The 13,415-nt window shown below is 40.4% G+C and overlaps 1 protein-coding gene across 1 annotated transcript in view; it reads left to right on the forward strand.

Moving 5' to 3' along the window:
* RASA3 (RAS p21 protein activator 3) overlaps positions 1-13,415 on the forward strand; it is a 131,382-nt gene that overhangs the window by 59,862 nt on the left and 58,105 nt on the right. Inside the window, exon 4 of the mRNA XM_080341798.1 lies at positions 1,451-1,545. Coding sequence (XP_080197924.1) covers positions 1,451-1,545 — 95 coding nt within the window. The remainder of the gene's footprint in view (positions 1-1,450; positions 1,546-13,415) is intronic.

Here is a 13,415-nt window from a genome sequence, read left to right on the forward strand (position 1 = left end):
CACCCAACAACAGCTAAGGGAAAAGGCCAACATTTGAGGGAAAACTGGGGTGTAATAACTTACTTACTGACTTTCATAAGCTTCTAGATTTCAGAAGGCAGAATGCTTTGTGTTTGCCATTTTCGTATAGATTTTGGGGGGGGTGGGGAATGTATTCTATTAATACTTGCTTGGGTAATGTATAACTGACCTCTGGCCAAACTGCATGGGTTTGGGAAGCCTTTGGAAACCTTTCTCATTAAGATTGTGTCCATTGGTGTATTTCATCTAGCAGGATTTGGTTAAAGAAAGTCTGTGTTTCTGTAGCAAAGCAGTGGTTGCAAACTGTATGTTAGCAACTTGGTCCAGCAGAAGAGGTCTGCTACCAAACCACATTGCCAAAAAATAGCTTTCTTGAGCCTTATGAATGTCTCTGTCCTGGATTTTTTCATTTTGAACATGCTGCTTTGCTCAGTGCCTGGGGAACCACCCAGCCCAAAGCCGCTTTCTGAGGATCACATGCTCCTCAGACATGCCGTGCTCTGCTCTGTATATACAAAGAAAGACACTTGGAAAAAGTTTCATTGCCCCTCAGAGTGCTTTACGTAATGCCTGAGAGAGACTGGGCAAGATAGAAGTTTCAGCTTTGCATATATATTAGCCCTTAGTATGCAAGTACATTAGTTCACAGCATGGAACTGACTGCTGCTGCCCTAACTACCAAGACAGCTAATTTGGTAGGAATAAGAGGGGGTTAAAAAGGTGAGGGGAGAAAGCTCTACTGTGGTGGGGTTTGGTGGTGTGGTGTGGGGTTTTTCTGGTTAGTTTTGTTTTTGTTCCCTCTTTTCCTCCTTACAGTCAGGGGTAGTACTTGGGTGGCTCTGGGTTGCAGAAGGCAAACTCTTAAGATTTGAGTGCAGGAGTTAGGTCAACGGGGCCTCAAAATGCAGATCTGGGAATCTGCTGTGACTTGACATCTCTAGTTGCTGCCCTTCTCCTACAAAAATATATAGTGAAAAGCCTTATTCTAAAATATTGTTAACAGTAACCCCATGCATGGGACTTTCTTTTGGGCTTGTTACAGACATCTGCCTCAAAAATCTCACTCCAACAGTTTGCGGGCTTTTCCTTCCACAAACTTAATTGTCATGTCAAAGAAGTAATGATGATATTTTTAATATAAGCATACTTACAAGCTTATCCACAGAACCCAGTGCTTCAGTCTGTTAGGTGAGTATGATGATAGGAATTTTGAAATCTTTCACAATATGAAGTGGAAAAAGCTGCTCATCAGAAAGTATTAGGTATTGTGTAAAGAAGTATGTGCTGAAGAAATCCTTCCTTGCTCTCAATCCTTTCTTGAATAGGACAGTACTTAATTAATTGTTTTAAAACTTCTTTTTGATGGAAATATACTTTGGGAGAGCTACAGCATGTCTTAAACTGTGCTTCTGGTTTGTTTTATTTCCAGGAAAGGTAGCTATACAGAAAGAAGATCTGCAGAAATATCATAACAGAGACACTTGGTTTCAACTCCAGCATGTTGATGCGGATTCAGAAGTACAGGTGAGATTATCTTGGCAAAGGGGTATTTTTAACAGTGCCATGGTAGCTTTATGGGTTCCATGACTCTAGGACAGATGTGTTGCTTCCCTACAAAAAGGAAGCATTGTTCATTAGTATGGTTTGGGTTTCAGTGATATTATATTTGCAACTTGTGTGTATGGTATACTATGGGTGTGCATAAATCGGTGGGGCCAGGATTCTACTTACAGAAATAATTAAAACTATGTGAACTACCAGGGTCACTGATACAAGTTGGAGTGTAGTTATTTCACGTATTAAATCACTTCAAAACCCTATAAATAACTGTTGATTCCTCAGGGAGCAGAGCCAGCTTGAAAATAGTATCTGCAGGTACTGTTTTAAATAATTATGTAGGCAGGTTGTCACAGGAATGCCAACAAGTACACCTCAGACAAAAAAAAACCCAAACAACTGTTCCTTTCCGGATTTCTAGGCCCTGCTCCAAACCATCGGAATGCTGATAATTCTATCACTTCAGCTCCATTTAAGGTGTAGTACTTTGTAGGTTTTGGTGTACACAGTGAGACTCTTTTTTTTGTACTTACCCTCTGTTGAAACAGATTCTATTTTCTGTTACAAGATTGGGTCTTGTGAAAATGGCCGCTGTAACTAAGGAAGAAGTTAAAATGATGTAGCAGGATATCAAGTCAACATAAATCAGTTACTTTTTTTTTTTTTTCCCTGTGAGTATATACTACAGGGCACTTTAGAACCACAGTATTTGCTTAGGAGGCCACAGACATGAATGTCTGACTTGTGCAACAGTTTCTAGTAGATGAAGGGGAGGAAATGCTGCTTAGATACCGCTGTATGGTAGAGTTGAACAGAATGTCTTTGCTTTTCAGACTGTGCAGGTTTGCACATTCCAGGTCAGAAAATGATGTTTACAATGCACACTCATTCTGGCAGGTAGTGTGGTTGTGTGTAGTGAAGCATATGTGAAAATACACTCAAGATTAGGTTTTCTGTATATTTGGAGAGACAAATAATACACTATTGTGCGTGTGATGCAAAGAAGGCCTCATGACAGCCTGTTCAGTCTGTGATGTTCTCTTGTAAAATATTGATCCTTTTTAATGCTACATTTCAATACTAATGCTGATGGAAGGGCATTTAACAGAGTTTTAACTTTGAGGTCTATTCTGTTTACCCTGGCCTTCCTTTTGTCTTACACCAAAGCCTCTTATGACAGTGACTTTAAAACAATAGATATAGTGTTTATTTCCTGCAGGATATGAGAAATTTCCCTTTGTAATTTATCACTTGAAGAAAGCCAGTATTTGGATAAGCTTCTGCATTGTTTATTTTGTTACAATACTTACACAGAGTGAGCTTCTGGAAGCTATTTAGACCAGAGTGCTTTCTAGCACAACACTGATAATGTAAGCTGTGAACCTGTAACAGGGGGGTTTGCAGGACAGCTCCAGCTTTTGGAGAGGTGAGCAGCACAGATCTGCTGGGAAACACATTCTCTGTCTGTAATTGTTTGTACGGTTTTATCACTTCCACTGTTTGTATCTTCACAAGAGCCCAACTGTTAAGAGTTTGTTTCTGGACTCCATGATAAGCAACTATTCCAACCAGTGTAAATATCAACAGCGCTCTGATTTTATACATTTACTTAGTTTTTCCATAGTTATGTTAAGGAGTCTGCAAGGAGGCTTTGTTTTCCATAATAGTGGCAACAGATTGGTAAATGTTTTTAACGAATGCTTATGCAAATGAAGTAGTATTTTTGCGTTTGCATTTATTTTACATGTGTGGTATCTCAGTTGTATCTTTTTCTAAACACTTTTTCAATTATAACAGAAAAAAGAATATTTGTGTTAATTATAAGTGTTTATGCAATGTTACTCAGTTTTTCAATTTTAAAGAAAATAATTTAAGAAATTTTAAGTATAACATTTGCAGAGAATTATGCAAATACTAGTAGTCCAAAAGCGATTTTAATGTGCCAGCTATCAGTTTTATCATTCCAGGAGTTGTCCACATTCGCCACACAAAATCTAGTGGATTAAACATTGAACTGCATGCCAGGGAGCTCCTGCATCTTACTTCTGGTTTTCAGTCAGTGGCCTTAATACAATTTTCCATGTTGTAGAGCACTTCATGGCTATTTAGTTATGCATCACAGCACCATATTGAGGTGAGCTGATGTTGCTCCCACACTTTGAATGTAGTGAGAATAAGTGTCAGAAACCATGTGACATGCTTGAGCTCATGCAAGTCGGAGTGAGAAATTAAACAAACAAACAAAACCCCCCAAACCAACCAAACAGTATCAAAGAAACCAGGTTTCTAATTCTTTCTAATTCATTCGGCCGTGATATTAATGGAACTGGGCGACAGTGATAAGCCCATATAGGACTTCTATGTGTGCAGAGTCCGAAAATATCCAGGCTTTAAGCAGACCAATCGGAACAGTCAGAAATGGAAAACCAGCTTAAAATCAATGAATTGTTGAAGTGTTGGTGATCTTGGGTGCCGTGGTTTTCAGATGCCCAGTTCTGGGACACATTTGGCCTCATTTTTCAGAACAGGAGTACTGATTTGAAATTACAAATAATAATGTTTTTGATTTAAGAACTGGTATTTTGAGCTGTTTATCTGAAGTTTAATGAGTAGAATTTAAAATTTTGTTCTTCACATGGTTTGGACCGTAGTTGAGTATGAGTTCCAGAAATGGTATAAATTTTCAAATGGCAATAGTATTATCAGTCTTCATACATAGAGACGGAATAGTATGTGATGCAGAGATTTTTTTTTTTTTGCAGGTGCAACATACTACAACAAATAGAATTCTAGTGTTAATGGAATTTGAGAGGATTTCTTACCATTTTTGTGATGTTTTCTCAAATTTTATTCAGAAGCTGTAACTCTTAAGTATTCTGATGCTGTACAAAATAGATAAGCTTTGTATATTTAAAAAAAAAAAAAATGATGTTGTATAACTCCATCAGACATAATTGCCAAGGTGTTTATCTTGAGACTTTGCATTCAGTTTTATGGTTTTCCAGTATTGCTAATTCTTACTGTCTTATGTTTAGTATTGTCAGGAGTGCAAGGTGACTTGATAAACTTTATGGCAGATGAGGATGTTACTGACAGCAGAACTAGTTGTCAGCCTACACAGATACAAGCAATATTGTCAGATGTTATAATGCCACAGCCGTTTGTTGTTTGACAGTAAGACATACCAGGGTCCAGCATGATTACTTATCTTGAAGAAAAATTAAGGACATTGTCCATCTCAGTGAAGTGCTGCTAAGAGGACTGTGGTCTCACCACGGCTGCTGTTGTTGGTCTGGTGCGGAGTCGCACACTAAATGGTACAGGTGCTGTGCAGCTGCTCAGCCCGCAGATGCAGATTGGGCATTACCCACCTACATGCCCTTTGTGGCTTTGTTTCATCATTTGATCTGACAAGCTGGTTCAGATAATCAGCATAATCAGCTGCACCTGAATTTCCCATCAACTGAGTTGAGTGGGTAGCTGTAGCCATCAGAACACAGCACTGTGGTGTTCTGCAAGGGGCTGTAATTGCCCTTTGGGGCTGACAGACTTTTATTTTGTTGGTAAATCAATGCCCTCACATCTTACTGGCTGGTTTTGCTTTGCTAGTTTGAAAACAACATATTGCATAGTCTGCTGTGATCCTGTTGGTGTATACCCTGAATGCGGTTCAGATATAGCCTGAGTGATGAAACAGTTGTGCTATAAGTGGTTAAGTTCGAGCTGCTCTGTGGAAAGCAAATTTTGAAACTCCAGCAAAACTGTGTTTGTGTTTGGCATACAAATATGAAATAACATGATTTCTGAATATTTCCTTTTTAAATATACTAAACCATGTTAAATGCTATCAGGAAGATTTATTATATAGAATGCAGAATTAAACTTGACAGCATCTGTTAAGTGCATAATTCATGGCTTAACTTTCCAGCCTGGAAAACTTGTTCTGAAAGTATGAAGCTGTAACCAGGTGGGTTTATGCAGATTTAGCTGAAGGAATTTTAAGTTCCCATCTTCTGATGGAGCCTGCCTGCTCCTCAGTGGGACAGTACCATGCCCAGAGCTAAACACCCAGTGTCTAACAGGACAAGCACTGAAATATTTTGGTGGGAAGTAAAGCGGGAAATTGAGCATTCCTGAAAATGGTTTAACTTTCACATTGAAATAGACAATGAACAATGAGGCAGCCTCAGCTAGAGGGGAGGGACCAGCAACAGAAGACACAACTTTTTAAGCTGCTTGAAGTCAGTAAAAACATGATGTTGCACACTTCCTATGGGATGTGTCTCTCTTCTACTAGTCATTTGTCTTTCAGGATCTCCTATATTCTCCTTCTCGTGCTTTTTGAGGACTGGAAGCAAAAACTGCTGTGCTATTGTGTGCACGTCTCTCTTGATCATTAATGTTTGCCTTTTCTTCACATGCAGAAGTTTACCCAACAGTAACTGATTCAGATATTTGCCTGGGGCTGTAGATGACAGATGCTCTCAATGGTCCATGTGTTCTCAGTGGAATTTAAGTCCCAGTGCACATGCAATCTTTAAAAGGCCTTTCCTGTTTTTGAGTAGTTTTCCTCTTCATTTTTTTCACAGTAACTTCAGCCTTGCATTGTTCAAGTCTGTGTTGTGAAGATTGAACTTTGCAACCCAAATACCCTTTGTGTGCATGTTATCAGTGGAGCAATTAAAGAGCCAGAGACATTCTGATTAATATCAAAATACACCAGCATACTCCAAACCATGTATTCTGTATAAAAAGCAGGGGAGAAATGCAGTGAGAGCTAGATCATTCTGATACGTTTTCCTGTGCAGGCTCTTGCTTTTAAAGTTCCTCTTTTCAAGTGTGCTTTGAGTTACTTCCTCCGCAGCACTGACAAATATGAAATGGTCACGTTCTCTTACAGCTGAGTTCTCAGTATTAAATGACAGAGTGCTTTTCCAAAGCGAGTCGTGCTCAAGGTCTTATGTAAAATTCGTCATTGAGGGCAAAAAAATCTGACATAAAAACTTGAAAATTGCTCATTTCCCCTTCCTCCTCCTAAGAACTTTGAAGTGTCTGAAACATATCTATTTGGCTATGAGGTTAAGAAGAAAAAAAAAAAAAGTGTATAAAGGACAGATAACCATCACTGAGGAAACAAATTGTCTCCCATTTTAACCTTTTGTACCTAAAGCTTTGTGCAAAAGTTTTAGTGATATTAAGATGTACTTTCTTCAGACAACTAGAGCCCTTCCTCCTCCTCCACCACATTAGCATTTCACCCACACAGGCCTTTGACTATTGTTGATTAAACATGCCCATTCATGAGTATGGACTGATATGAGTGTCAGGTGGTGGATTATGCATCATTAGTGGGAAACATGACTTACAGATGTGTTTGGAGAGTACACCTAAAATCCTTCTGTTGTGCTGGAAGTCACTACTGGCTCTGAAATGCTGCCTGTATATCAGCTAGAAGAATGTGTCCAGGCCACGCTGTGCTTCTTAGGAAAGCGCTCCCCCTTTGCCAGCACCTTCCCATTGAATGCAGAATCTGTATCCCAAGCGTCGGGCTTCATGAATGAAATCGTGGCCTTGCCAGTGTGGGAGTTTTGCCACGGCTTCAGCAGAGCCAAGATTTTACCGCAAGCTTTTGAATTAGCTCTTCTCCATTCAGTCCTGTGTGACACTTAGAGAAGATTATCCCAGATCTGCAGAGGAAGCTGGAAATGTGTTATTTTCTTTCACCCTACCTTCATAATACTGTGAAAGTTGCCACCGTCTCTCCCATACCTGCCTGCTCACTGTTCTGTATAAATCAATGCCTTTTATATATGTAGAGCAAATTGTGTTGAACTGGAGTGGTTCTGATGCTAATTGTTACTTAACTTCAAATCTGTATTCTTAAGAAAAACTAGGTTGAGCAAATTGTCTTGAGGAGCAGATGTATAGAGCTGTTTCAGTCCAGTGACTGACAGAATTACCTACTCAGTTAAACAGTTAAGAGCATTACATGCCCACTGTCCAACACTGACATTAACTATCTTTGTGTAGGCATTTAGATGCTTCTAGCATGAAGGTAATTCACTGATGCATTTAGTATCACCTACTGTAAGCATGGGTGTATGCAAATTGTAAAAAGAATCACCTGCTTCCAGGTTTGGTATCAGCTTTCCACCACATACAGGAAATATATGGGTGTTACCCTCTGTTCTATGAACAGCGGCTTTTAGGTTTCTCTCTTGGAGTTGTTTTGAAAAGAGATGAAATATCTGTTTTGATAGGGTGGAAAGATTCTCAAAGCTATAGGCCTACCAGCAAAGTTATTTCAGAGAACTGAATAATGTGTCAACAATGGTAAATAATGTTTGTAATAAAGAAAAAGACCAGTTATTGACCAGATCTGGCTTTGTGGCAAGACTTCCTCCCTGTATGAATATAAGAGCAGTATATTCAGGCTTATCAGCGCAAAGGGATAAGACAGTCTATCCGGTTTTGGTCTGTTCCTTTTAAAAAGCCCAGTTGGTAACAGGGCATGTGGTAAGGACCACCTACTTCTGAATAACAAATTTATATTTCAAAATAACATACCTGGATTCTGTATCTGCAGAACACAGGGGAAATGAAAGCCAGGCTTGTATTTACACTGACTACATATTGTATTGCATCAAAGTATTTGAGAGGAAAACATGACAAATTATAGGGATTTTGACTGTATGGAGGCATTCTTCCTTTAGACAAACAGGAAGGCTGACATTGTGCTGTTTGAAGATGTTTGTCAGTTACTGAGCCACTCCAACACGCTTGCACATATGGAGACCAAGCAGACATCAGTTCTGCTTTGCCTGGCATTTCTGAATCCATGCAGTGTCACTAAAGCTGTTGCACTCTCCTCAGTGACAGAGTGAATGTTGTTCCAGATTCTCATGTACTGCACTGTCGTCCAGCAGGCGGCCTGCGGTCTGGAGCCTGATCCTTAGACCTTTCCCAGCCGCCTCTGCCCTCTGCTAAAGGAAAGAGCAGCTCTTACAGCGGCAAATGCAGACAGCAGACCAGCTCTTCCTCCTATCGACCCTGCTGTTAGTCTATGAGCTTGTGCATGGCTGCTGATAATACTGCAGGGTGAGATTTACCTGAAGTGGTAGCTGCACCCTTGCTTGGTCTTCTCTCTCCCACTCCCTCATGGGCAGTGAGCCCTTAGAGTTTGGGTCAGGTTATTTTGTTTGCTTTTAAGCTTCACCAGTGCCAGAAAGTGACATCTTGAAGTTGCCCAAGAGGGTTTCAAAGTAGAAATTTACTATATCCTGAAATGAAGTTTGGAAAGTCAGAGAAAGCAACAGCATAAGTTATCCCGTACTTTGGAATGGTCTGTGCACAGCACTGAGTTCTTCCAGCGCTCCTTTCTCCAGACAACTTGCAGCAAGGGAAAGTAAAGAACATATCAGGGGTATCACAGTCCTAAATATGAGATGCCAAATAATAAGGAGCTGGCAATAGTCATGGGCTGTGGTTCATGTCACCTGCTTAGCTTAGTCTTCTCCTACAACTTGTCCCTGTTACATCTCCTCCTTCCTCCACCTCCAAGAGCCAAGGTGAGGCTAGCTACAGTCACTCTGTACCAGCCAGAGGAGGAGTAAAGAGCCAAAAGCTGGTCCTGATCTCTCTTTCCACACTCTTGAGCAATGAGCAGAGTTGAGGTGAGCTGCAGACCTGATCAGGTGGGGGAACTGTGCTGGGATAAGGGTCCCCATGTGGAATAAATGTTTGGAAAACTTCCATGCAGACACACTCCCACTTTGGAGGTGAAAGTCTACAGGCCAAACTGCGTAGGCCAGCAAGGAGTAGAATGGTGGGTGACCACAAACCTCTTGTCCAGCAGGTTTAATAGGAGATAAATAACTTTTCTAGGAGTTTCCTGTGATATCGTCTATTGTTCTTTTGTAGAAGAGGGAATTATAGTGCTGTATGAACCCTGTATATGAAGAAAATTGACTTGATATTTAATATTCAAGCAAGCAGATTGTATATTTTGTACAGTTTTGTTGAAAATTAACATGAAGACTTATTTTTCTTTGTTTTTTAAAAGTGAAAGATTTCTAAAAACTGTTTCGCAGTAACAACATAATGATGATCTGGTTAATACTTCCTTAAAGATAGGATTTAAGTCATTTGGGTAGATATGGCTCCTGCCTTTTGAACTTAGACAGTCAGTCTTTTGGGCATTTACTATAGCCTTAGAACACAGAAGTTCCTAGTGTTTCTTGTTGGTTTTTTTCGTAACTCTTTCCCTGAAAAACCAGATCGCTTGTGTTTGGAGTTGGATCAGATGTTGCATGTGAACAGACATGCAGTCGCTGCATCACATGGTGTGTGTCGGGTTCCATGCCAAAACACGTGCACGTAACTGCACTGGGAAATGGCTCCCAGCGGAGTCCTGGTGGCTTTGCAAACACTGCTGTTAAGGAAGGCCCACCGCTTGCTCAAGATGATGGAAGAGCTTCACGCCAGGGTGGCGGAACTTTGTCATAGGAATAAATTTAGAGTAATCTGTGGTCATGTGTTTTCTCTTCTCCTTCAACATGCTGTGTTTAAATCGCACTGCAGATTTGCAACTGCTGAGAACATAATAGAGGTAGGCAGCATTTGTATACTTTTACTTGCTTTACAACTGTCTGCTGGTGTTTGAGCCGGCAGTCACTCACAGCTGCATTCCTCAAGGAGAAATGAGGTGGTTGGATGCTGGCTTTTCCTGTGCCTATAAAAACAGGACCTTGATTCTTTTCTTTGCAAGCTTAAGATCCATTTCAGTTTGTTTTTCAGATAACTATGTGTGTAGTTCTTCCTGATACCTGTTAGCATTACGAGAATATTAACAAGACTGGAACTTGATTCCATTATTTTTTAGTAAAAGGGATATTTAACAAGTGTAGTATAGTTTCTTTTCCTCAGTAAGACCTTCTAAAAGTTTTTATTACTGGTTTCCTTTTGAATACTGTCTCCTTCCCTACAAGAAATTTAATCTACTGATGGCTTCTTTAATCAAGAACTGAACAATGGCAGCCGTCTGGCCCCATTATGTGATGTTAGATGTGATCAGGAAGGACATAGGACCTATGAACCCACTCATCCATATCAGCTGGAGTTTGTGAAAAAAGGAAGCGTTCAGCAGTGGAGTTGGCACACCTTCAGCTTGTTCCTTGAAAATGTCCTCCCCTTCCAAATGTGAAGGGTATGCTAATGAGCATAGCTGCTTCTAGGAACATCCTGAAGTGTTTTGTGGGGTTTTTTTTGGTTTTGTTTTTAATGGAAATGTTTTTAGTAATTAATGTTTTCTGCTTCAAAATTGTCAAGCTTCCAGCTTGTCCTGAGTTTTTTTCTCTGCACTGAAGGAAGAAAACTTTATGGCTAGGACACAGGTCCAGGGCTGATCCTGGACTCGATCCCTGTCTCTGCAACGAGGTTTCTGTCTGAGCAGGACCAAGAGACAGTGTCAGCTGTAATACAGGGACAACATACTTTTTATCCTGCCGCATTATCTTTCCTGCTGTAAATGTTGTCAATAACTGTACACACCTGGTACAATTGGAGGCTCTTGTTGTTATCGCAGTAGTTCTTTTGATAATAAGAATTTCTTTGTTATAAATTCTCAGTAAATAAAGATACTGGCAACTTCCAGTTTCTGTGGTACGCTTAATCCAGTAGAGGTGATCAGTTTACCTTCTGTTGGTTACCTAAACTGTTTATTTTATGATTCTGTTTTACTGTGTAGCTTTTTGTCTTCCCTTTGAAAAATGTATTATCTGGTATTTTGTAAACCAACTAATGGCATTGCTCAGGGGTAAATTTATTCAGGTGAATCCTTATGTTTTGTCTAATGGTATAACTGATTTGGGAAAAAGCATTCTGTTTATGTAGGAGTTACTTCCTGTGAATTAAGCCTGCAAGTATGTTACTGTAGCCTTATTTGAAAGCATTCATGTATTATAGTTTTTAACTGGAAGGAAGGAAGGTTCTGGGAACAGTCATAAGGTTGCCGATCCCAGTGATCCCGTGACCTCTGTTTTGCTGTCTGAAGCTTTGAGTCACTTTTTGAGCGGCTGACCATTTTTAAATCTGAACAAGAGAAAAATGAGAGCTACAAGAAGAAATGGCTCTTGGCCCAAAGGAGGCAGCGCTACATTTTTGTACTTAGTGTAGCTGGGAAATAAGTGAAATACCGCTGACTTTAAAAGGTTTTCACAGCTTCATTTCTAAAACAGGGAGCTCCCATCACAGTCTGTGTGAGATTGAGCAAATTGGCACTGCAAGTGAGTTTGCATTCAGGCTCACCTAAGCATACTGGAGCATTCTTTGTTCCTGAGAGAGGTCAGTCTCACCTTTAAGATGACCAGAAATATTGAAATAAAAACATTATTGTACCTTCTTGGTATTTTCTTACAAACAACTATTTTCTCTAGACTTCCTAAATCTCTATTCCTGTCTCTTAATTTCTGAAAACTTGTATTACTGTCAGTTTCTCTGGTAAAGGTAACATGCAGGATATCAGTGAAGGTGGCAGCAGTGTTTTTACAGGTTCATAACAAACTTGATATCCAGAGACTTGTGGTTTAGCTCCTGTGATAAAAAGTGACCAGTGGAAGAGAGAACAGCGAAGAGTAGGGGAGAATGTAGTAAAACTAAAGCCAGAAAACCATCCTTCTTAACTGGAGTTCTCAGCTGGTTGTGTGTTTAGCACTGTTACACATGGGTGCAATGGGCACTCAGTGGTACTGGGTCTTAAAGAGATGGGTCTAGAAGTGGCTTTACGCATTTGTGCAGATAAATTCTCTTACTCATGGGGACACGCTTCAGTTTAAAAGAAAATTACAAGTGTTGACGTTTGCACGTACTGACAGGTTGAAGGAGGATTCATGTCGTGCTAAAACACACCTGAAGAATCAGGAGTCTGATAGCCAGATGCAACATGTTTGGGTCTTCCATTGTTTGATTTTATTATTTTGTTTGAGATGATGCAAAAGACACCTGGCAGGAACCATCTTTGTAAACTCCCTCATACATTTGGGTCTTTCCCTGTTCAAAATGTCAGCGAGCTGCTGCATTGCCTCCACGACGTGGGCTTTTACACAGCTTGGAGAGGTCTTTTTTTCTTGTTTTCTGGACAAACACCATTATCATCTGCCACGTGTACTTGAAAGGCCTATATTACAGCCCTTAGACAGGACAAACCACTACTGAGTCAGAATGTACAAGTAGGTGATAGAAGTTTGAGGAGTGGAGCCGTGAAATGCAGGGAAGTGTGGAGCGTGGTACCAAGAAAGTGTTGTACAAGGAAGGGGAGAGAATGACTCTCGTAGTAAGAAACAGAATCTCTCATAGGCTTCTTCAGGACGAGCATTCATGCACCAACTTCAGTCTTTGTTTAGACTGCTAAATGTAAGATGACTAGGGAATGAGCTTGAACTGAACTTCTGTGTGTCTGTGCTTCTTAATAGTTACTGCACTCCCTGCGCTGCTTTGAACTGTTGTCACCAGCTTTCGTCCAGACAAATCTGCTGTAGAGGGAGTAGATCTTAGCAGCGTAGGTGCAACTTGAGGCCAGGGTGTGGTCTTCACCCTACTCTGTTACACAGGATAGACATCCTCACAGAGCAGGAGGTTGCTGTAACTAGGCAGAGGAGACAGGGAAGTCTCTGGCAAGAGTTCTGGTCATGTGCAAAAAGAGGAAAGGCCAAATCTGGAAGACCTTATGAAAGGGTTGGAAACAGACTTCTATATGAGTTGAGGTAAATCTGAGTCAAAGATGAAACCCATGTTAGGACTCTGACTAACTATCAGAGTGCAATTTAGGGCCCTCTGGTAAA

Source organism: Nesoenas mayeri (genome assembly GCF_963082525.1).
Source record: "Nesoenas mayeri genome assembly, chromosome: 1".
NCBI classification, from domain to species: Eukaryota; Metazoa; Chordata; class Aves; order Columbiformes; family Columbidae; genus Nesoenas; species Nesoenas mayeri.